The sequence below is a fragment of the Tiliqua scincoides genome, chromosome 7 (genome assembly GCF_035046505.1).
Source record: "Tiliqua scincoides isolate rTilSci1 chromosome 7, rTilSci1.hap2, whole genome shotgun sequence".
Classification (NCBI taxonomy): Eukaryota; Metazoa; Chordata; class Lepidosauria; order Squamata; family Scincidae; genus Tiliqua; species Tiliqua scincoides.
Window position 1 is genome coordinate 73,391,637 of NC_089827.1, and position 21,584 is coordinate 73,413,220.

At 43.2% G+C, this 21,584-nt stretch overlaps 3 protein-coding genes across 3 annotated transcripts in view; 1 reads left to right on the forward strand and 2 right to left on the reverse strand.

Annotated features, from left to right (window-relative positions):
* Positions 1-883: 883 nt before the first annotated feature.
* Positions 884-8,353, forward strand: KRR1 (KRR1 small subunit processome component homolog). The gene is made up of 10 exons (XM_066633528.1): positions 884-969; positions 1,729-1,904; positions 2,905-3,039; positions 3,308-3,433; positions 3,517-3,600; positions 4,822-4,878; positions 5,475-5,645; positions 6,329-6,406; positions 6,523-6,616; positions 7,759-8,353. Exons 1-10 carry the CDS (start codon positions 909-911, stop codon positions 7,893-7,895), a joined length of 1,119 nt encoding a protein of 372 aa, XP_066489625.1. The 5' UTR covers positions 884-908; the 3' UTR covers positions 7,896-8,353.
* On the reverse strand, positions 4,783-17,780 carry LOC136656983 (glioma pathogenesis-related protein 1-like). Its single transcript, XM_066633529.1, has 5 exons — positions 17,567-17,780; positions 16,577-16,822; positions 12,960-13,069; positions 10,759-10,841; positions 4,783-8,920 (listed from the first exon to the last, which is right to left on the reverse strand). Exons 1-5 carry the CDS (start codon positions 17,747-17,749, stop codon positions 8,784-8,786), a joined length of 759 nt encoding a protein of 252 aa, XP_066489626.1. The 5' UTR covers positions 17,750-17,780; the 3' UTR covers positions 4,783-8,783.
* A 71-nt stretch (positions 17,781-17,851) lies between these two features.
* The window catches only part of LOC136657586 (glioma pathogenesis-related protein 1-like), a 32,288-nt gene continuing 28,555 nt past the window's right edge, over positions 17,852-21,584 (reverse strand). The window contains exons 4-7 of the mRNA XM_066634506.1: positions 20,198-20,280; positions 19,111-19,137; positions 18,832-19,018; positions 17,852-17,870 (exon numbers count right to left, since the gene is read on the reverse strand). Coding sequence (XP_066490603.1) covers positions 17,852-17,870; positions 18,832-19,018; positions 19,111-19,137; positions 20,198-20,280 — 316 coding nt within the window. The remainder of the gene's footprint in view (positions 17,871-18,831; positions 19,019-19,110; positions 19,138-20,197; positions 20,281-21,584) is intronic.

Below are 21,584 nucleotides of genomic sequence, written 5' to 3' on the forward strand. Positions count from 1 at the left end.
TTTAGGAATAAATCCTATTGTGTTCAGTGGAGCTTACTCCCAGGAACATGTGCATAAAATTGCAGCCACAGAGCCCAATCCTATGCATGTCTACTTAGAAGTAAGTCCTATTGGGTTCAGAGGGGCTTACTCCCAGGCAAGAATGGATAGGATTGCAGCATTTGGAAAGTTTGGGGAAATTTTTGAAAAGACCACATCGGCAACTGTTTGGGAGCATCAGGAGGTGGTTCTTTATTTTAAATAAATTTTAAACTTATTGCACACTTTTAATTTGCTTATTTGTTTTGATTTTGTTGTAAGGGGGTGTAAAAATTTTTCCTGCTTGGTGATGTCACTTCTGACCAAGACATCACTTCCAGGTCAATGACATCACTTCTGGTGGGTCCCGATTCTAAAAAGTGGGTCCCAGTGCTATAAAGTTTGAGAGGCACTGACATACGGTACATCAGTCCTGGTATGCAGAAGTTATAGTTCTGCTGAGAGTCCAATGTATGAACTGTAAAAAAATCCAGCTACTGTGTGTGTGTGTGTTGTGCTGTCAGACAAAGGAACCTTTGCTGGGCTTTCACTGGCTCCCCGCAGCAGGCAACCACTGAACCAGAACCACGTGCATCCAGCATCCTGTAGTTCCTGCGCCTGTATTGTCCTAGTAGCAGAGAACTACAAGGCCCAGAATGCACCGTCTATAGAAGTAGGAAAGGGATGGAGTCACACACTCATAAGTCACTTCCGGATGAAACCCTGAACGAGTTCGCAACGTTCTGAACATAATAGAGGTGGCGAAGCACAGAGCGGCGCCAGAAGCGTCGCTCTAGCTTTTTCCCTTCTCTATTGTTGACTCAGCGTAAGGCCACGTTGGGCGGAGTTTGTCTTTCCGGGTTGTCTGTGGGTGGTGAAGCGGGAGCGGCATGGCGGCCTCCGAGGGGGGTGAGGCCGGGAGGCAGCCCAGGAGGAGGAAGGCCGGCCCAGGTGAGGGCAGAGGGGGCTCAGGGCTGCTGGGGGGCCCTCAGCACCAGCCAGAAAGGAGGGGGCAGCTGGAGGCCGGGAGCGAGGTGGGTCTCCGCCCCAGAGAGAGTGTGCGGAACTCCCTGTCACAGGACGGTGGTGAGAGGATCATGAGGTGTGGTTCTAGCCTGTGGAACTCCCTTCCACTGGATCTGGTGGTATAACCACAAGATACGAGTGTAGCCTGTGGAACTCCCTGCCACTGGATCTGGTGGTAGAATCACAAGGTGTGGGTCTGGCCTGTGGAACTCCCTGCCACTGGATGTGACAATTGCACCTGAGGGCCTGACTACCTTTACAAGGGAACAGCACAAGGTTTCTGGAGGAAAATATCTCTTTAGCCACTGTGTGGTTAGTCTGCGGAACTCCTTGCCGCAGGATGTGGTGGTGAATGTCTTTCAAAGGGGATCTGACTGGTTGCGTAGCTGGAGGGGGCAGAGCAGCCAGCGTGGCAGGGAGGCTCATTGCGGCGGGCAAGCAGCCCCTCCCTTCAGAGCCATTCCCAGCGGGGGGGCAGGAGCAAAATGGAGCTAGAAACTTACAAGGATGTTCTAATGATGGCACAGTCTTGATGGAACAACCTTTGAAAAGCCAAGCTATTTATAGCTGTTAAAGCCGCAACTTCCTCACATCAGATCCAGAGCAGTTGTTGGGAAACTTCTTTTTGGTTTTCTGTCCCCTCCCCACACACCATTCTAATGTTATGTTATTTTTTTATAACAGTGGATGAGTCTGAACTTCTTACAGTTCCTGATGGATGGAAAGAGCCACCCTTCGCAAGAGAGGATAATCCTAAAGGACTTCTGGAAGAAAGCAGCTTTGCCACTCTCTTCCCAAAATACCGGGAAGCTTACTTGAAAGAATGCTGGCCACTGGTGCAGAAAGCATTGAATGAACATGTAGGAACACTTTCTGGAAGTTCATAGCATGTAATGTTAATATTACACTTAAAGAACCTAGATTGCTAGAGGGAAAGGTGAAAGTGTGCATTATTGGGAACAAATCTCTGAAGTTGATAGTATTTTCACCTCCCACCTATGTAGCTGGTCAGAGGAGCTTATAGTTAATGCATGCCTTAAAAGAAGCTTCTGTTTTCACAACCCAATATTTTCTAAAATATCAGATAAAATATCTGCTTTGCCATGTGTATAGAGGCCTCAGAAGCCTACACAAACCAGTAGAAATAAATGCATCCGTAGCAGGTATTTGAACAAAAACTGCATCCATGTCAATAGGCACAAGTACAGGTAGAAAAGATAACTACTCTGAGGGCCCAGTCCTAAGCTGGGTGCCATAAATGTACCATAAAGCACATTTGTGGCATCTGGCAAGCAGCAAATACCAGTCAGGGTTTGGCCGCAGCTTTAGCAGGAGAAGGACATGCCACCATCGAGGAGAAATGCAAACACTGGGCGGTCTCTGGGGGAGGACAGGGTGGGAGGAGGTACGAGGTGGGAGGGGAGTGGGATCCTAAACTCTATGTCCCATTGAAAAGCCAGACATGGAGTCTTTCAAGTTTACACTAGCAAAATAGCCAGCACAGACTTGAGAAGCCCCATTGTGGGGCTTTCCCCAGAGGAAGGGGACAAAAGACCCCTTACCCCGAGGAGACCTTTGGCTGCTTCCTGGTGCTTGCTGAAACAGCGGTAGCCACTTTAGTGCCTCTGCTCCAGCAGGCACAGGGAAGTTCAGGATTGGGCTGTGAATCCTGTAAGTTATAAAACTACTTCTGTTTAAAATTTCCTAAATCACGTTCCCATATATGTTCATGCAAATTTTTATTTGTGGTTTCTTTATTATTCATGATAAACTTTGATCGTGGAATACATTTTGCATATGACTGTTATTAAATAGTGTCAGAGTTTTGAGTAGATCATTCCTTGCTTTTTTCTGTTACAGCATGTAAATGCAGCTTTAGACTTAATTGAAGGAAGTATGACTGTCAGCACAACGAAGAAAACCTTTGACCCATATATCATCATCCGAGCCAGAGACTTAATAAAGCTTTTAGCAAGAAGTGTTCCATTTGAGCAGGTTTGTTCAGTGATAAATGTGTGCTTACTATTGTAGTATTCCTACTAAACTGAATTCTGTTTGGATTTTTTCAAGTCAGTCTGGATTTCAGGAAATCAGAAATATGAGCCTGGGCTTATGGTGACTGGTATTAAATGGAAGTGACAGACTAGCTTTTTGATTTATAATCTACTGTCCAAATAGTTTCTCACAGTGAAGAAACTTATTTTAAGACCTTTGCTACCAGTTCTTACCTGTTTAATTGTAGCTGTTTGTCATTTCCATGCAGGCTGTACGTATCCTTGAAGATGAGACTGCATGTGACATAATTAAGATAGGATCTCTGGTGCGAAACAGAGACAGATTTATTAAAAGGCGACAGCGGCTTATTGGTCCCAATGGATCGACACTCAAGGTACATTTATCTTATGTTTTAGTGATCCTTCCTGACCTTGGTTTATGAGAATTCTGTGTTTAAATATCTGCTGTATCTTGTAGGCTTTGGAGCTCTTAACAAACTGTTACATCCTGGTTCAGGGGAACACTGTGTCAACTCTTGGACCTTTTAATGGCTTAAAAGAGGTAAGATCTTGCTACAGAGTGAATATTTGAGAGGATCAGTCACATTGTAGAACCTTGTATTATTTAGAATATTTGTATGCCTTTTTCAATAGAAAAGTCCTTAAAGCAGTTAACATAGCACACATCAGAAATGAGAAGATGGTTCCTTGTCCTAAAAGGGCTCACAATCTAAAAAGAAACACAAAGGAGATACCAGCAACTATCCACTAGGAGGAGCCCTGCTGGGATGAAAGGCTAATAAGAACATAAGAACAGCCCCACTGGATCAGGCCGTAGGCCCATCTAGTCCAGCTTCCTGCATCTCACAGCAGCCCACCAAATGCCCCAGGGAACACACCAGATCACAAGAGACCTCATCCTGGTGTCCTCCCTTGCATCTGGCATTCTGATGCAAGGCTAGTTGTTCTCCCCTGCCAAGTGTAAGAAAGCCATCACTTTAAAAAGTACCACTTTGTAAAATTAGCAGGGACTACTCCCCATCTTCCCCCATCTTCCAGTCATCCCCTATTTAAAACAAGTGCCTTTCTAGAAATCAGTTTACTAGACTGAAATACTTCTTTGGTATGTAAATGTCAGTGCAGTTCTATCCATGCAAAGAGACCAAAGCTGTTGCCATCTTTCCCCCGTTTTCTTGCAGTTGTGTAGTATTGGATCTGAAGTATGAGTACCAAACTTTACTCAAAAATCCACAGGCTGCCAGCTGGCTTATGCATCAGCAGCTCATACCATTAATCTGTAAGGTCAGGTAAGTGGTGTAGCTAGAGGGGGTGCAAAGCACTAAGTTTTGCAGGGGGTCTCACCACAGCATGCAAGCAGCCCCTTCCCTTTAGAACCATTCTAGGCGCTAGAGCAAAATAGAGGCATATGCCTTCTTGGGGCATTCCAGGGAAACCTTCTGGACATACGCCTGCATTTTGCTCCCATAGCCCAGAATGGCTCTGACGGGGAGGAGGAAAGGCTGCTTGTATGCTGCGATGAGGCTTGCAAAACTTAGCACTTTGCACCCTCTTCTAGCTACACCATTGGATCAGGTCATAGGTGTACTGCTTCTCCAAAATTAATCAGTTAATTGTTTTGAAAAAGGATAATTTAGGGTGGGTAAACAGGTTGGTTTCATTTCATTTACCATCTTGTTCAGAACTGTAAAATACATTGCTTCAGAAATTAGACAATTTTGCTGTTAAAACACTATCTAATTGTTTCTTTCCCCCCCCCCCCCAGGTTAGGAAAGTTGTTCTGGATACAATGAAGAATATTCATCCTATATATAACATCAAGGTGATTTTATTTTTCTATGGTACAAAGTATTCCACACTTTATTTGGCATTTCCTGATAGTCTAACTACTTTTATTATCATTGGGGGTGCTTCTTGCTTTTTTAGTATTCTGTTCTAACAAATTACTTTTATTTAAAGAAAAAAAACCAGAATTCAAACAACAGAACATTTATGTTTTTATCTAGATTATTCTGCCTGGTAATGTACTTAAAATAAAAAAGACTAAAGGCACAAACCCAACCAGGTCTACTCAGAAGTAAGTCCTATTTTGTTCAATGGCGCTTACTGTCAGGAAAGTGTGGTTAGGATTGCAGCCTAAGGCTTAATTAGATAACTTTCCTAGTAATAGTATCTGGTGTTATCTGCTATAATTAACAGAGGCATCCTATGCATGTTTACTTGGATGTAGTCCCACTGTATTCAGTGTTGCTTACTTCCAGGTAAATGCACATGCGTTTCAGCCTAAACTAGTTTATTTTATACACACTATGAAAAGCCTTCTGATTTTCCTGAATATCTGAATAGAAAAGACAGTAGAGGGAGCTAAACAAGTATTATGTTCTAATTTATTGTTTGGTATTTTTAACATGGCTGAAGACTCTGATGATTAAGAGGGAGTTGTTAAAGGACCCCGAGTTAAGGCTGCAGAACTGGGAACGGTTTTTGCCTAAGTTCAAGCACAAGAACTTGAACAAACGAAGGGAGCCAAAGAAGAAAAACACCAAGAAAGAATATACTCCCTTCCCACCTCCACAGCCAGACAGTCAGGTCTGTTGCATCTCTGCATTGTCCAGGGGAATGTAGAGGGAATCCTCAATATAAAGGGGATGCTGGCAGAAATTCCTTGCCCATCTTTTATGACTGAGAGGTTATGCAATTACTGTCTTGAAGGGGGAGGTGTTACGTGCTTAATAAGAATGTGCTTAGTACAGAGGAGTTTATGGCAATTAAATGTTTCACTTGTTTCTTCCAAGGTAAAGTAAGAGTTAAAATTATGGTGCTTTCAGTGTGTTGTGATGTTTAGCAAACGTAGCTGTTTAGTAAACATAGCGATCTATAACTGTATAGTAAACATAGCGATCTACAACTGTGTATTTGGTGCTGACGATGATTTTTCAGTCAGTAACCACTAATTGAAAGTTGGATTAATGACACTAAATTAGAAATTGTGTTTAATTTCTAACATTATTTTCAAAGAGATGATTTGTTACCCAAAATAAACTTTCTGGGTTGTGTGAGTACATTATGCAGCTTCATCTTTCCTGTGACTGTTTATTAAGTGAGAACGGTCCATCGTTTTAATGCATTCTGTTCCATTTATGCTGCAGAGACTGGACAATGCTGCAGTTCAGATTTTTGAAATCTCTTGCTTTCTTTCTCATTTTTCTCTCCGTGTCATTATAAAAAGTATTCTTACGTACACCTAATTATAATCATTTTTTTGTGTGCAGATTGATAAAGAACTGGCAAGTGGTGAATATTTCTTGAAAGAAAGTCAAAAGAAACGCAAGAGAGTGGAGGAGATAAAGGTACAGCCACTTGGATGTCTCTTGTCTTTTTTTTCACTTTCTAAAAAATGTGCTGTATCTACCATTCTTGTACGTCCATCTGCTACCTGAAATGTGTGGCTTTTTTTCTCCAATAGGCTAAACAAGCAGAGGCAATTAGTAAGAGACAGGAGGAAAGAAACAAAGCATTTATTCCACCTAAGGAAAAGCCTGCGGTAAAACCAAAGAAAGGTGAGCTTGGTTCTGCTCTTCTTAACCTTGAACACCAATAGCAAGTTTGCTAAGTGTAGAGTGGCATCCTTGAAAGAAAACTGCTTTTGTCTGTTACTGCATGCAGAATTGACACAGGTCTCTCCTGTGCATTCAGAGGCTTTGATGGTGAATAGTTTTGGAAAACTGAGGAAGAGAGAAGATAAATGGGGGCAGGAGGTCCCTGTGGTTTGTGAGGAGTCGTCCTGTCTTTTAGGTTAAAATTCAGCATGCCTAAACTGAAAATACATGTGTTCTTAGGACCCAATCCTATTAAACTTTCCAGCATTGATGTGGTGGCAAGGCAGCCCTGAGGCAAGGAAACAAACATTCCCTTACCCTGCGGAGGCCTCCGTGACTGCCCACATACCACTGAATGCAGCACACAGCCCATTGGCATGGCTGCATCAGTGCCGGGAAGTTGGATAGGATTGGGCCCTTAGGAAAAAAGGCGATACTAATTTTTTGAGCATGTGTAAGTTGCATGAAAAGTTCTAGTATTCGTGAAATCATGTCTCGGGGGTTGGTAGATGCATGTGGGGGTATGTGCGGATGCAAGACTCTGTACCAGCTGAATCTTCTGAACTGTCTTCAGGAGCAGTAGTTCAGACACAATGTGACTTAAGGCATGGAAACTACTTTGCTGGGCGTTTGAGTGATTCCAGACAAGTCTGGTTTTATTTTAGCAGAGCTTCTTTGCTAGCTGATAATCTAAGTTTAGGTACATTATTACTCTTGGGAGAGACAAAAGTCAATTAATTTTAGAAGTTTAACTGCATTTTTCAGTTAATTTGCAAAGTTTAACACTTTTTCAGAGATTTCCAAGTTTCAGTCAGGCTTGGTTTTCAGTGTAATGTTGTGCGTGTGTTTAACAAAAAAGAAAAAGTATACGTGCAGGGTGTTGTGTTCATGTTTGAAATGGCTGTGCCTGCACTTGTGATATTGGCATATTAAGGATCCACAGGTAGGGCTGTCTGGTGGTGGAATATTTTTTGGGTGTGTGTATGGGAGGTGGGTGGGTGGATACTTCATGTTTAAACTGGGCCTAACTGATTGATATTGACGTTTGAGTATCACTAATATCCTTTATGGTAACCTATTGTGTTTATTTCTTTATCGTGTAGCTTCTTCTGAAACAAAAATTGATATTGAAGCTATTAAGGACAAGGTTAAAAAGGCAAAGAAGAAGAAGCTGGGAGCCCTTTCCAAGGAAGAAATTCAGTTAAAAATGGCAGTGAATGAAAAGAAGAAAAAGAAATGATGTCAAAGTTGGCTTTTTCCAACATACTCAAAGTTGATGATGATGTTGAAAGAATGATGTTCAAAGTTGACTTTTTCCAAGAAGGATCTATATACTCAAGATGAATAATTAGCTTTGTTTGTATTATCATCACTAGCAGTGAACTTTAAAAAGTATGAAAGCCTCCACTTTGTCTGATGGGGGGGCAGGGAATGACTTGAAACTTCTGATATTAAGACTTCTGGCATGTGTGATACCATCACTGAGAAGATTTTGTACAGTATGTGAATATTTTCCACAGCCTTGTGACATTTGATACCGTTGTGTGAAATTCTTGTAGAGTACTCTTCTTATAAACCACAAGAAGACATAGGTTTTCTAAATGAAGATGTTGAATGCATGTTCCAGCACAATTGTAATTTTGGTGTATATTAGGTCTTCTGGGAGACTGCAATTTACATAAACAATTTTTATATATATGATGGTATTCCTGGACACGGTTTTGTACACAATTGGTTTTGGGGGGGGGGGGGGAGGGGAGTTCTGTCTTGAATATCACATATGAATCACCTAGTTTCCAAATACTGGCTTCAGTTGGTTGAATTACATGTATGTTTGAGGTCAACAGGATTCACTTGCATAAGCAGGTGAATTTAATACAAGCCTAGAAGTTTCTGTTTTGCCATAAAATCAGTTGTATGACACTTGGTGAATTTTTTCTGGTCAAGAAGTTAAAATCATACCTTTTGTGACTGCTGAATCCTAAGCTGAAGGACATCTTTCATGTGCCTTTTTAGTACTTAAAAACAAACTTGGAGACATGCCCTGGGCACTGTATGTCTTGATAATTAATCAGTTAATGCCAGATTCATGCTGACTTTATCTCTCAAATTTTCTCCTTTTACCATTTCAGTCGTACCTAAAGGTTGTGGGATAATATTTTTGCACAAGTGTGGCTACTGCCAGAGTCAGTAAAGCTAAAGAGGGTCTCAGTGCTAGAACAAGGATGCAGTATTCATCACAAGATGGGTCCTTCAAAAATTCACCTGTAAAATAATAAACAACATTATTTGCAGGGAAAACTCCATGAACATCAAGTAACTGCCTTAGCATTAAAAGAGAGTGATACTAGTTCAGGATATGCCCAGATTCTGGTTGTTGATTTCTAATTTAAGAACTATTATGACTTTATTATAATAAAGCAAAAGGCTCAAAGATTTGAATTTTGGATAACATCAGCCCTGAGCCTTTGTCAGTCTAGCATTTTTTGAGCAGAGGTCATTAGTGGTATCTGGTTTGCCATGTGAGTCTTCGTGGCTCTATCCCTATCTCAGAGGTTCCCATTGGTCATGGTGCCCTGTTGCCGTGGGACCGTAACATGGATGGATGAGGCAGTTGCCAGTACTTCCTAGAGAATAGCGCAAGATCATATGCTTTTGCAGCTTAGCCAGGAGGCCGCTGGGGACATTATTCAGCACCCTGTGAGTTCACAGCAGTGCCCTGGGGTGCCATAGCACACAGTTTGGAAACCACTGCCCTACCTGTCTGAAGTGAGGGTGCCCCTTTAGTGTCCCTGCCTGGTCATGGATGTGTCTGTTGTGTGCTGTTACTTTACCCAACCACTTTAGATGGAGCTCTTGCAACTGGAAAGTGGCAGCATGTCCCTCATGCTCCTATTGGCACCCTTTTCCCCCCTTCTGACCTGTCAGACACTCTACACAGTATGCCTTGGGGGTTGCTGGAGCACATGCTTGCTCTAAAGGCCATAACAGCCCCCACGCTGGCTGTTTTCAAAGTCTGTAATCCTCTCTTAGGTGCAAGAGGCTGACCATCTCTAATCTAGGCCAAAGATTTCCCATATGCAGTGAGATAAACATAGTGACTATCCACGGTTTGTTGATAGAGAATGTGCTTGCAAATGACAATATAATACCTCCTCCTTGTCTCTCTTTCTCGGCACATAGAGCGCCAAATTCAAAGCTCCGTGAAATATTAAGTCTTGCGCCTCAAACAGGAGAGACAGTAACCTGCACTTTTCTGAAGCCTTGGTATTTGCAGCAATGACTAGTTAGGTCCCACCAATTCAAACAAAGGAGATTTTTGGTTGGGGTTATTGATAGGTTCTCTCTGCACAACGCTAATCAGTAGAGCCTCATTATGTGATCTAGTGAATACTGTGAAATACATGCTCGAGAGCTGGGTCTAGGAATTCTGTGTTAGAAATGGACAGAGAAGGGGATATTATATTTTTACCATATAATGCATAGAAAAACCTCAGTGTAAATTAATCTGTATTCAGATGGCCCAGAACGCAATGGTGGGAGTCCGGGAGGCAGCAGCTGCAATCACGGGCATTCTTAAATTTTATTTCCCGTCCTATAGCCCAGTGGGCCTTGTGGGCAGCTTGCAGCCATAACAAAACAATATCTAAAAACCAACCAAGTAAAAAATTAAAATTTAAAACGCAGTACAAAGCTACAGTGCGAAAGAGTGAACATAAGATTGTTCTCCAAGGCCTTCCTAAAAAAGGGAAGATCTTTGCCAATGTCACAAAGAAGCCCATCTGGTAAGCCAGTGGGGGGGGGGGAGTGGAGTTCCACAAAACCTGCTACTGTTAAAAGCTCTGAAAATGGCTGTGTATTGTCTCTATACAGAGCCGTACGGGGCCGTTTTGCTCCCCCTGCCGGGAATGGCTCCGAAGGGAGGGGCCGCTTGCCCGCTCCCTGCCAGCCTGTGTTCTCTGCCCCCCCTCCAGCTACACCACCAAACCGTTGCCCTTTTTTTTCTCACTGAAGTGTAACTGAAGGTGGAATGAAACCCTGCTATCTTGTAACAATGCCCCATTCTTGCATGGCGCCATGCAAGCCCAATTCTTTTGACTTACCACAGAGTCTGTCTACGCATGGTTCCCCAGGACACTCACTGCATGCTGCTCCTGTCTTATACGGCCTTGTTGGATAATTCCCACTGCGGCAAAGAATGGTTTGATTAGCTCACACCGCAAAGGGAGGAGGACGGAGCAGAAATTAACAGGATTTAATTGTTTAAATTAAAGTTTAACGGAAATTGTAGTCTAGAAGAATTCTTAACATGTAACACACGTTTAAATCATTGAATTTTGGAACAATTAGGTGCTGTAATTGAGCCAGTGTTCACAAAGGACTTGTGAACATTAAACCAGTAATTTAGCTGCCTTTTCAGAACTGGGACTGAAACACTGCTGCTGTATTAATTCCTAGCGGCTTTCCAATTATTTGATTTGCCACACTGGCATCAAGATCCAGGCCTACAGAGCTTGTGTCCTGAGTACACTTCTGTACTGCAGCGAGTCATGGACTCTTCACTCACAACAGGAGAGGAAACTGAACGCTTTCCACATGCGCTGCCTCCAGCGCATCCTCGGCATCACCTGGCAGGACAAAGTTCCAAACAACACAGTCCTGGAATGAGCTGGAATCCCTAGCATGTATGCACTGCTGAAACAGAGACGCCTGCGTTGGCTCGGTCATGTCGTGAGAATGGATGATGGCCGGATCCCAAAGGATCTCCTCTATGGAGAACTCGTGCAAGGAAAGCGCCCTACAGGTAGACCACAGCTGCGATACATCTGCAAGAGGGATCTGAAGGCCTTAGGAGTGGACCTCAACAGATGGGAAACCCTGGCCTCTGAGCGGCCCGCTTGGAGGCAGGCTGTGCAGCATGGCCTTTCCCAGTTTGAAGAGACACTTGGCCAACAGACTGAGGCAAAGAAGGAAGGCCCATAGCCAGGGAGACAGACCAGGGACAGACTGCACTTGCTCCCAGTGTGGAAGGGATTGTCACTCCCGAATCGGCCTTTTCAGCCACACTAGACACTGTTCCAGAATCACCATTCAGAGCGCGATACCAGAGTCTTTCGAGACTGAAGGTTGCCAACTACTACTACACTGGCATCATGAAGAGGGCTGGAATGAGGATGAGGTGTTTTAAAATGGCTATAGTTGATAGAGGAATTAAACATCCTTCCCCCCCCCGCCCCCATCCGCCAGTACAATGTTCAGCTTGAGTTTAGGAGGAAGTTTAGGATAGGGACAGTGAGGGGTTCTTAATAGTAAAAGCATGAGAATAAAAAGGTAGCAGCAGTGTAGGGCTGGCCAGTGCCAGGGAGGGGTGATGTTATGACATTGCAACCTCACCCCCCCCAGGTCATCGTGTCACCCCCAGCTTCTGGAACAGCTCCAATTTGGAGCCAAGAGGTGTGGGGGGGGACCTTTCTTTGCTGTGCTTGTCACTCTGAATACTCGGGCAGTGAGCACAACTCACCCTCCATGGAGAGCCTGAAAAACCCCTGAAGAACCACAGAGGGCAGGCCGCACCAGCTCCCCCTCCCATGTTAAAAGGAAGCTATGCCATTGTTAAAAGGAAGACATTTTAATGTTTCATATTGACCAGCCTACTTTTATATATGGCCGTATATTTCCTGTTGCTCAGAGCCTGTGGAATTTAGCAACCTAGCAAATTGAAATAAATATTCTTAAATTTACAATTAATGAAACGTTTGTGCCTGTCAACTCATTTTGGCAAGATGTTCTGGATAAACAGCTATCTCTAGTAAACCCTTAAATCCCTGTTGGACTGAAATTTTAGTTAACCCTTCACGCACACCCCCTTGTCACCAACAAAACTAATCCAAGAAAGGGAGGTGGACATGGGTCTCAGGGTAACTCAGCATATGGTAGGTGCCTTTCAAATGATTGAGAAGGGTGAGAAAAGCCAAATGAAGCTATTTTGGAGGAACTGGACTTTGTTTAGGGCTCTTTCTGAAACTGAGTGATTCAATTTGAAATCCAATGAACACCCCTACATACATGTAATAAAGAAATCATTTGTTCTGTGAGACTGCTATCCCTTCTTCATGGGATGGGAACCCAAAAACGGAGACAGATGCTGGTGTCTTCCTCAAGGCCACAACCCACTGAGTGCACAAGAGGCAGTGCAGTGTAGTGCTGAAGGGTTACCACGACTGTTGCCAGTTTCACAGTTCTACAAGGCAGCCATTCTTTCACAACATAACTTCTTACAAGAATTGCAAATCCAATTGCTTACCCAGGCCCATAGTTGCAAATGAAATGTGCAGCGTTAGGACTCCTGAAGTTGGTTACTCTAGGGCAGAAGTGAACCGCGCAGCCAACTTTGTAGCTTGTAGCCCAAACCATCTGAAACAAGATTCCCATACTCTGTGATTACGTAGCCTTTCAGGAAGACTTATAGCTTATGCTATATACCTGGCTTAAGAGATGGTAAGAGAAGCCTTTGTATGATGAATAGACACGGTCCCTCACCAAAGGCTACTGAAAAAAACTCCACAGTCAGGGAATTAGAGGGCAGGTCCTCTCCTGGACTGAGACCTGGTTGAAGACCAGGAAACAGAGAGTGGGTGTCAATGGACAATTTTCACACTGGAGAGAGGTGAAAAGCGGTGTACCCCAAGGATCTGTCCTGGGACCGGTGCTTATCAACCTGTTCATAAATGACCTCGAGACAGGGTTGAGCAGTGAAGTGGCTAAGTTTGCAGACGGCACCAAACTTTTCCGAGTGGTAAAAACCAGAAGTGATTGTGAGGAGCTCCAGAAGGAGCTCTCCAAACTGGCAGAATGGGTAGCAAGATGGCAGATGCATTTCAATGTAAGTAAGTGTAAAGTCATGCACATTGGGGCAAAAAATCAAAACTTCACATATAGGCTGACGGGTTCTGAGCTGTCTGTGACAGATCAGGAGAGAGATCTCGGGGTGGTGGTGGACAGGTCGATGAAAGTGTCGACCCAATGTGCGGCAGCAGTAAAGAAGGCCAATTCTATGCTTGGGATCATTAGAAAAGGTATTGTGAACAAAACGGCTAATATTATAATGCCGTTGTTCAAATCTATGGTAAGGCCACACCCTGAGTATTGTGTCCAGTTCTGGTCGCCACATCACAAAAAGGATATAGTGGAAATGGAAAAGGTGCAAAAGAGGGCAACCAAGATGATTGCTGGGCTGGGGCACCATCCTTATGAGGAAAGGCTATGGTGTTTGGGCCTCTTCAGCCTAGAAAAGTGACGCCTGAGGGGGGACATGATTGAGACATACAAAATTATGCAGGGGATGGACAGAGTGGATAGGGAGATGCTCTTTACACTCTCACATAGCACCAGAACCAGGGGACATTCACTAAAATTGAGTGTTGGGAGAGAGGACAGACAAAAGAAAATATTTCTTTACTCAGCATGTGGTTGGTCTGTGGAACTCCTTGCCACAGGATGTGGTGACGGCATCTGGCCTGGATGCCTTTAAAAGGGGATTGGACAAGTTTCTGGAGGAAAAATTCATTACGGGTTACAAGCCATGATGTGTATGTGTAACCTCCTGATTTTAGAAATGGGCTATGTCAGAATGCCAGATGCAGGGGAGGGCACCAGGATGCAGGTCTCTTGTTATCAGGTGTGCTCCCTGGGGCATTTGGTGGGGCCACTGTGAGATACAAGAAGCTGGACTAGATGGGCCTATGGCCTGATCCAGTGGGGCTGTTATGTTCTTATGAACAAAATCTGTAGTGCATCTAATAGAACTGAATTTGAAACCCAATGTTCATCTAAGTCAGCAGTCTCCAAAGTGGAGACCACTGCACACCAGTAAAGCTGTTCCAATCTTGAAAAGGATCTGGATGGGTCAATGGGCGGATTTAATCAGATAAAAAAGTATGTTCTCTGACACCCAGTTTCCTAACAGCTCCTGCACCGTGTAGGAAGGGAGCAATAAACATAACCCCCACCCCTCACTGTGCTGCTTAAGTTCAGGGCTCCAAACTGCTCCAAACCTTGGCCATCAATTGGCACCGTAAGGAAATTGCACCCCAGTGCTAAGCACTGAGCAGGAAGGTCTTCAGTGCAACCCAGATCTTAGTCTCAAACTATGGGAGGTGGGGGGATGTGTAAGTCATTTATTTGTCCCTGTGAATCTTTGTGGACACTCATCAAGTGTTATCCAAGAGCTAATTTAAAGTGTTAACAAAATTAAATTAGTCCAGTGAGGGTCTCATTTCATTTTTTTATTATGGGTTTAGTGGAGGCAATCAAGTGACTATCATACTACTCCAAATGTATTCATTGTATAAAGAGTTCTGTCCAGGACTATAGAGTTGCGTCTCATGTGAGCACATTGTAAGGTGTGCCACCTGCTGGTGTCTTGTAAAAATGTGCAATCATTTGAAATAGCTGTTTATTCCTTGATGTGTGCTACCAGAGCAGCAATTTTCAACCTTTTTCATCTCTTGGCACACTGGCAAGGCACTAAAATGGTCAAGGCACACCGCTAGGTTTTTGATAATTGACGAGGCACATGATGCAGCCAGTGGGGGGCTCATGTTGCCTATTGACCCTACTAATAAATGACCTTCCCCCAAATTCCTGTGGCACACCTGTGGACTGCTCATGGCACACCAGTGTGCCATGGCACAGTGGTTGAAAATGGCTGTACTAGAGCATTCTAGAACCATCATGGAATTTTGACCATGGAATTTTGCAGGTATTTGCTCACTCTATACTACCTCAGAACAAATTATTTCATATTCACGCATTATGAGACTGAGCCACTATGGCCCATTTTGAGATATACACATGAATCAAGATTATGAACCAGGCTGAGTTCCCCTAAATAGGCACAAGGCCTGGACACCCACTGATCAAACCATTGAAACCATGCTCCATATTTTGAATCCCATACCTGTCTGTTTGTGAGTCGGGAGCATGAGTGATCTTGCATTGCAACTACTGCTGCAGTTGGATGGTCAAATATTTCTTAGAAAAACACAAAAAGCAGTCGCAAATACTTTTAGAAGGTTAATAGGCTAGTGGAAGTCTACTGGTTACCCTTTGGGGACCTCATCTCTTTAGGAAATAATACTCTGGTAATTCAAGTTAATTTGAGTGAATCCATTCATGGAGTATATATTTTCCTAAAGTTCAGAGCCCTCCAAACCTATGTGATGGGGTGGCTTCATTGGGTATACAGAGAATAAATGCTTACTATATTGTAAACCTATAGTTTTCAAATGTTCCATCATGTTTAGAGAAAAAAACAACACAGGTTTTTATTGTATTTCCACGATGATACATAACTTTGCCTGTATTTTGGGTAGCAAAGCATGGTCAATCAGATTCCGGAAAGTTCATATCTTGGGGGGGGGGGCGGAATATCAGAGCTGCAAGTCTGGAGTTGAGAGAGGTGCTTAAAACAGGACTGCTTTGAACATAGGAAGATTAGGCACCTTGGAGAGTTGCAGGCAATTTACATACTTGGTTCTTTCCAGATTTTTTCTCTGGGTACCTTCACTGATTGCTACTTCCTTTTCAGCTCCTATAAATGATTTCTTCCTTCTAATCAGTAAAAAAATCTGAACTCCTCTGATGATTCAGTAGAGAAACTTCCTGAGATGCTACTGGGAAAATATCATGATCCTTCACATTTCCACTGAGTTTACAAATGCTTCAAATTTTGTCAGTAATCGATAATCTGTGCCTCCCTGTCAGGTAAGTCATCATCAGTATTCCCAAGAAAAGGTCCTGAAAGATACTGCCTTGAGCCTCCTAATTTTTCTGTTGAGGCAAAATTTGAAGCAGGTACTTCCTACCTCACAGCACATATTAGCCACTACGTCACTTCCTGAAACATAACCAATGACTTACCTGAGTGTAATGGCCACATACTTTATGACACTGTTGAGTGGCATAATTGTAATCTTTGACTTCATCGTACCAATTCTTAAGGCTGTTTGTCACATTGAAACGCATCCCAGAGCCAGTCCAAATATTCTCTCCAATGAATGGAAAGATTGGGTGGACCTTCCCACGTATTTGGAGGTCAGGATTATGTTGGAAATGGCACTTCTGTGCCCAGGTATGGGCTGTTATCGCTAGATCATGGTCCCAACTCTGCAACAAACACAGTAAGAGTAGGTGACGATCATTTTGTTTTACATTCTAGGTCACATAACCTTTGGATTAAGAGAAGAGTTAAGGTTCGTGCAGCGCAATCCTAACCCCGGTTTAGACTGGCACAAGTCACTTGTACCGATCCGGGGCTGATGCAAACATGCCGTAAGGCACATTTGTGCTGACTTTAGAGTCCGGGAGGTCAGTGCAAGGTGTTGCACTGGCCTCCCCAAGCCGGATCCAGGTTCACTATTCTGTGACTTGTAGGAATCAGACAAGCTTCATCAGTGCATTTGAGATCACCACCCATAAAGAATTCCTTACAAAGTTACATGCATACTTCTAAAATACAAACTGTTTCAAATAGGATATGGGACGTTGTAGCGCTAAAGGCTTGCGTTTGTTTCCAAGGCCCTGAGTTGAGGGCTTTCAGGCCCCCAGAATTCCAATGGGGTTGCTAGCCCTCCAGGATTGATCTGGGGTGTCCAGGAACCAGCATCAATCTCCAAGTGACTACTGAAAGCAAGATGCAGGAATCTCCAGCATTACCTCATGTTGGGGGAAAAATCCTCAGGAATGGCTGTAATCCTATACACACTTAGAGGGAGTGAATCCCACTGAACTCAACAAGGCTTATGTCTGATGTGCATAACATTGTGCTGGAAATATAAACTGGAAAGAACTATAAATGAATGCAATTTTACATTATCTATAGTTACAAACATAGTAAGCAGGTTCCCTTACCATCCTACGCATGTCACTTGCTGGTGGAGTCACACTGGATCGAAAATGGTTATGTGCTCTGACACACTCCTTAATAAAGTCTGCATTTCTAATATCGGGCAAAGTATCGAGGCCATATGAGCAGCACCAAGCGGATAGATCCAAGAACATCAAAACACCAAGGAGCAGGTGGATTTCTGTCATTCTGGAGTCACTCTCTTGACTGAACAGCCAAATGTTTGCAATATGAAGTTGCTCTTTGCTGGGCAAACGTTTAGCTCAAAAATCTTTAGGTTCCTTTTTCCTTCACTGCACTTCACTTGGTCTGCAACATTTGAGCAGACAACAGGAAATGAATCAACAACTTCTCTGCAGGCAGAGAAATGAGTCAGTCGATGATTTATGCCTTTTCGGAGACTTCCTTGTTTGTTTCTCTTGCATTTCTTCATATAACAGCTTGTGAGTTGCTCTTGTATCTGCTGCTCCTGGTCTGTTTTACTTTTGCCTGTCTTATTTCTTTTTTAAACAGTTGAATTTTATTTTACTGGATTTTTTAAAAGTCATTTTTATACTCTTGTTAGCTGCCTTGGGACGATCCAGTGAAAGGCAGGATAGAAATGAATAAAATGTTATATGTCCCTTAATTACTTAGAGAGCAGCAGGGATACTGGACAGTATAAAAATCCATAAAGTGCCATATTACGAATGGCCTTTAAAACATCAACATAATTTTCCCAGTTTTGCAATGAACCTTTATTATATAGATCCAAAAGAGGAAACCACATTACAGAACCAATAAAAGCTATGTGGAGATACAGAAAACCACATGTCGCACACACAGAACACAAAAAGTGCTGAGTCCTATTCAAGGAGGTATTTTTGCCTGTTAGTTCTTTAGGCATGGCCTCAATTTGGCAAGCAGCCTTGCACCCCAGTTCCAAACACATTTTCTCTTAATCAAACTAGGTGCATTTCAGTGGTTTTTAGACCATACTGCCATTTGCCTGATCTGAAACCATTAAAATCACAGATTCTGCTCTCTGCTTTCTGTACTTTCAGATTCTAAAGCTATCACGTAGGCAACATTTTCTGTGCTTACGTGAGAGCATACATTTTCAAAGTTTAGACTCACGTTCAGAGTTTCAAAGAGGCCTGGGGTGCCATTTACAGGCTAGAGTGATTTGTCATATATAAACATTTGAGGATATTTCTTGGATAACATAACCACCGTGCCAAAAGTCAAGAAAATAAATGATATTCTAAGAGTCACAGCAGCAGCACAGTACGAGTCATAGGCAGAGCGTGATGAAACAGAAATTTTAGGGGCTGGAGTGCTGGTATGCCGTGGCTTTTGTGGTGTCATTTGTCTGGTAGGGCGTGGAAAAACGGGGTCTGGAGCTGGGGGATGAATTTTGGGTGGTGACTTTGTTCCATGCTTAGGTACATTCCAATCTGGATACCAATGAGAATAACCTTAAAAAAAAAAAAGTTTATGGTCAGCCCTAGAAAAGGGGTTTAGGCAATCCAAGTAATAGTGAAAGCAATCCAACCAATAGAGTACATACTTTTCAGCTGATCACGCTCTGGATTCTCTAGAGAGCAAAAAGAAAGTTACGTAAATGTTGAATCAGCATATCTGGTGCTCTTTACAACAACAATCTCTGCATAAGATAGCTGCTTGTAGCACAATTGTATGATCAATGAGGATTATTCCCAGGTAAGTGTCCATAGGATTGCTGCATAGTTAAAACCCCTAAGAAACCACTGAACTCATTGTCTGGATAAACCAAGAACAAAACTAGCACTCCAACTAGCAGAAAAATGGTCATAGATAGTGCTAAGGGCAATACGAAACTTATACCAGTCATTGCAGAATTGTAGTCATCATGCATTTAAAATAAAGTTTTTCTTAGCCATGTCTGAAAAGCTTCACTTACCAAAATCCTCTCACCTACAGAACTATTAAACAATTAGGCTGATTACCTTAGTGGAGAGGCAGAGTTGATTTGGCCTGTGTGTTGATTTGGCCTGTGTGTTGCCTCCTAAAGAACTGGGATTGTTTATTTAAAACATGTGCATCCCACCTTCTGATTATTTAAAAAAAAAGTTTTCCAATGTGACTTGTAGGGTTTGAAATAATAAATTAATATAATAAAAAACAACAGTGAAAAATCTCAAGGTATTCAGACACCGTATGTTAGTAGCCTAGTTAACAACCAGATAAAACGTTTAAAAAAAGTTTATGTCTTTATTAGTTTGGAATTCAAAGATGAGGGGCTCAAAGTTGAGAATGCTTATAGTATTTCATACATATTCTGTAATCCCTGCAGTTAGGAAAAATGAAAAGAAAAGCTGAAAAGAAAAGAAAGGAGGTCTCTGTGATTGCCACCCAACTGCAGGATTCAGCACATGCCCTACTGGCACAGCTGTGTCAGTGCAGGAAGTTGGTTAGGATTTGGGCCTCAATCACATAGTTATCTGGCATCTAAACACAATCATAAACCATTTACTTTGCAAATAAAATCTACTGAACCTAAAAGGGTCTGTTTTATCAGAATTCAGCCCCCAATCATAATTAAATGAGGAAACAAATTCTTTTGCCTTCATAAAACTACACACAGCTTTGATGCTCCCAGGTAACAAAATCCTTACCACAGAGATTCTGTACACATGTGTCCCCTTTACATTCACTGCATGCCCTTCCCCGCTTGTAAGGGTGCACTGGATAATTTCCACTGCAAAAGCAAAGATGAGTCTACTTTAAGAAACAAAGATAATTATAGTCAGGAACATGCAATCAGGGAGGCAGAGCCTCACCTGTCATACTTTATGGAAAACAGCCTCAAGCTCCCCTGTGATTGCACACACCTGCCACCCACTTTATGAGGGGTTGCGCAATCCCAGGGGAGGCTAAGCTCTTTCTACCGCTAGACTAGAGATAGAACAGATGAGAGCTCAGCCTCTCCTGCAATCACACAACCACTCAGAAACCGATTCCCTGAGACTGTACATATGCTCCACAATTTCTGAGTGGTTGCGGTTCTCATCTGCCGCAGCTCTAGTCTCTCCCTGTACAGTAACAGGCATGTTACTGCAGACCTACAGCAGGGAGAGCACCACCTCCAGTCTGATTGCACAGGTGCTGTGGCTTCCAGGTAGCCCCCCAGAATGCTTTGCAGTGCCGCACCACAGCAAGTGCCTCACCAGCCATTCACTTCACTGGTTATAGTCATCTTACAGTCATAGTCACTGGTTATAGTCATGTTACAGGAATATAGTACAAGGGGAATTTTGAAGATTTTCCCGTACCTCATGTATGTGTAATATGTTTTTAAAGGTAAAGAAGGAACAAAAACATCTTTCCCATCCACTATGGAAATATCAGGTTCAAAATTCCTTCATTTTCTAAGCAGTCCACAGCAGGAGATACAGAAAGAGAGACATCATGCATGAGAATATAGGAAAGTAGAGGCACATGTAATAAGAGAACTAGATGGTTATTCACTGAAGTAGGAGCTGATAGGTAGATACATAATTAATCTCCCTGGGGCATTTGGTGGGCCGCTGTGAGATACAGGAAGCTGGACTAGATAGGCCTATGGCCTGATCCAGTGGGGCTGTTCTTATGTTCTTAAACTACAATTCCCAGGAGGCCTTGCAGGTCGCTTGTTATCTGGTGTGCTCCCTGGGGCATTTGGTGGGCCGCTGTGAGATACAGGAAGCTGGACTAGATAGGCCTATGGCCTGATCCAGTGGGGCTGTTCTTATGTTCTTAAACTACAATTCCCAGGAGGCCTTGCAGGTCGCTTGTTATCTGGTGTGCTCCCTGGGGCATTTGGTGGGCCGCTGTGAGATACAGGAAGCTGGACTAGATGGGCCTATGGCCTGATCCAGTGGGGCTGTTCTTATGTTCTTAACTACAATTCCCAGGAAGCCTTGCAGGTCTCTTGTTATCCGGTGTGCTCCCTGGGGCGTTTGGCGGGCCGCTGTGAGATACAGGAAGCTGGATTAGATGGGCCTATGGCCTGATCCAGTGGGG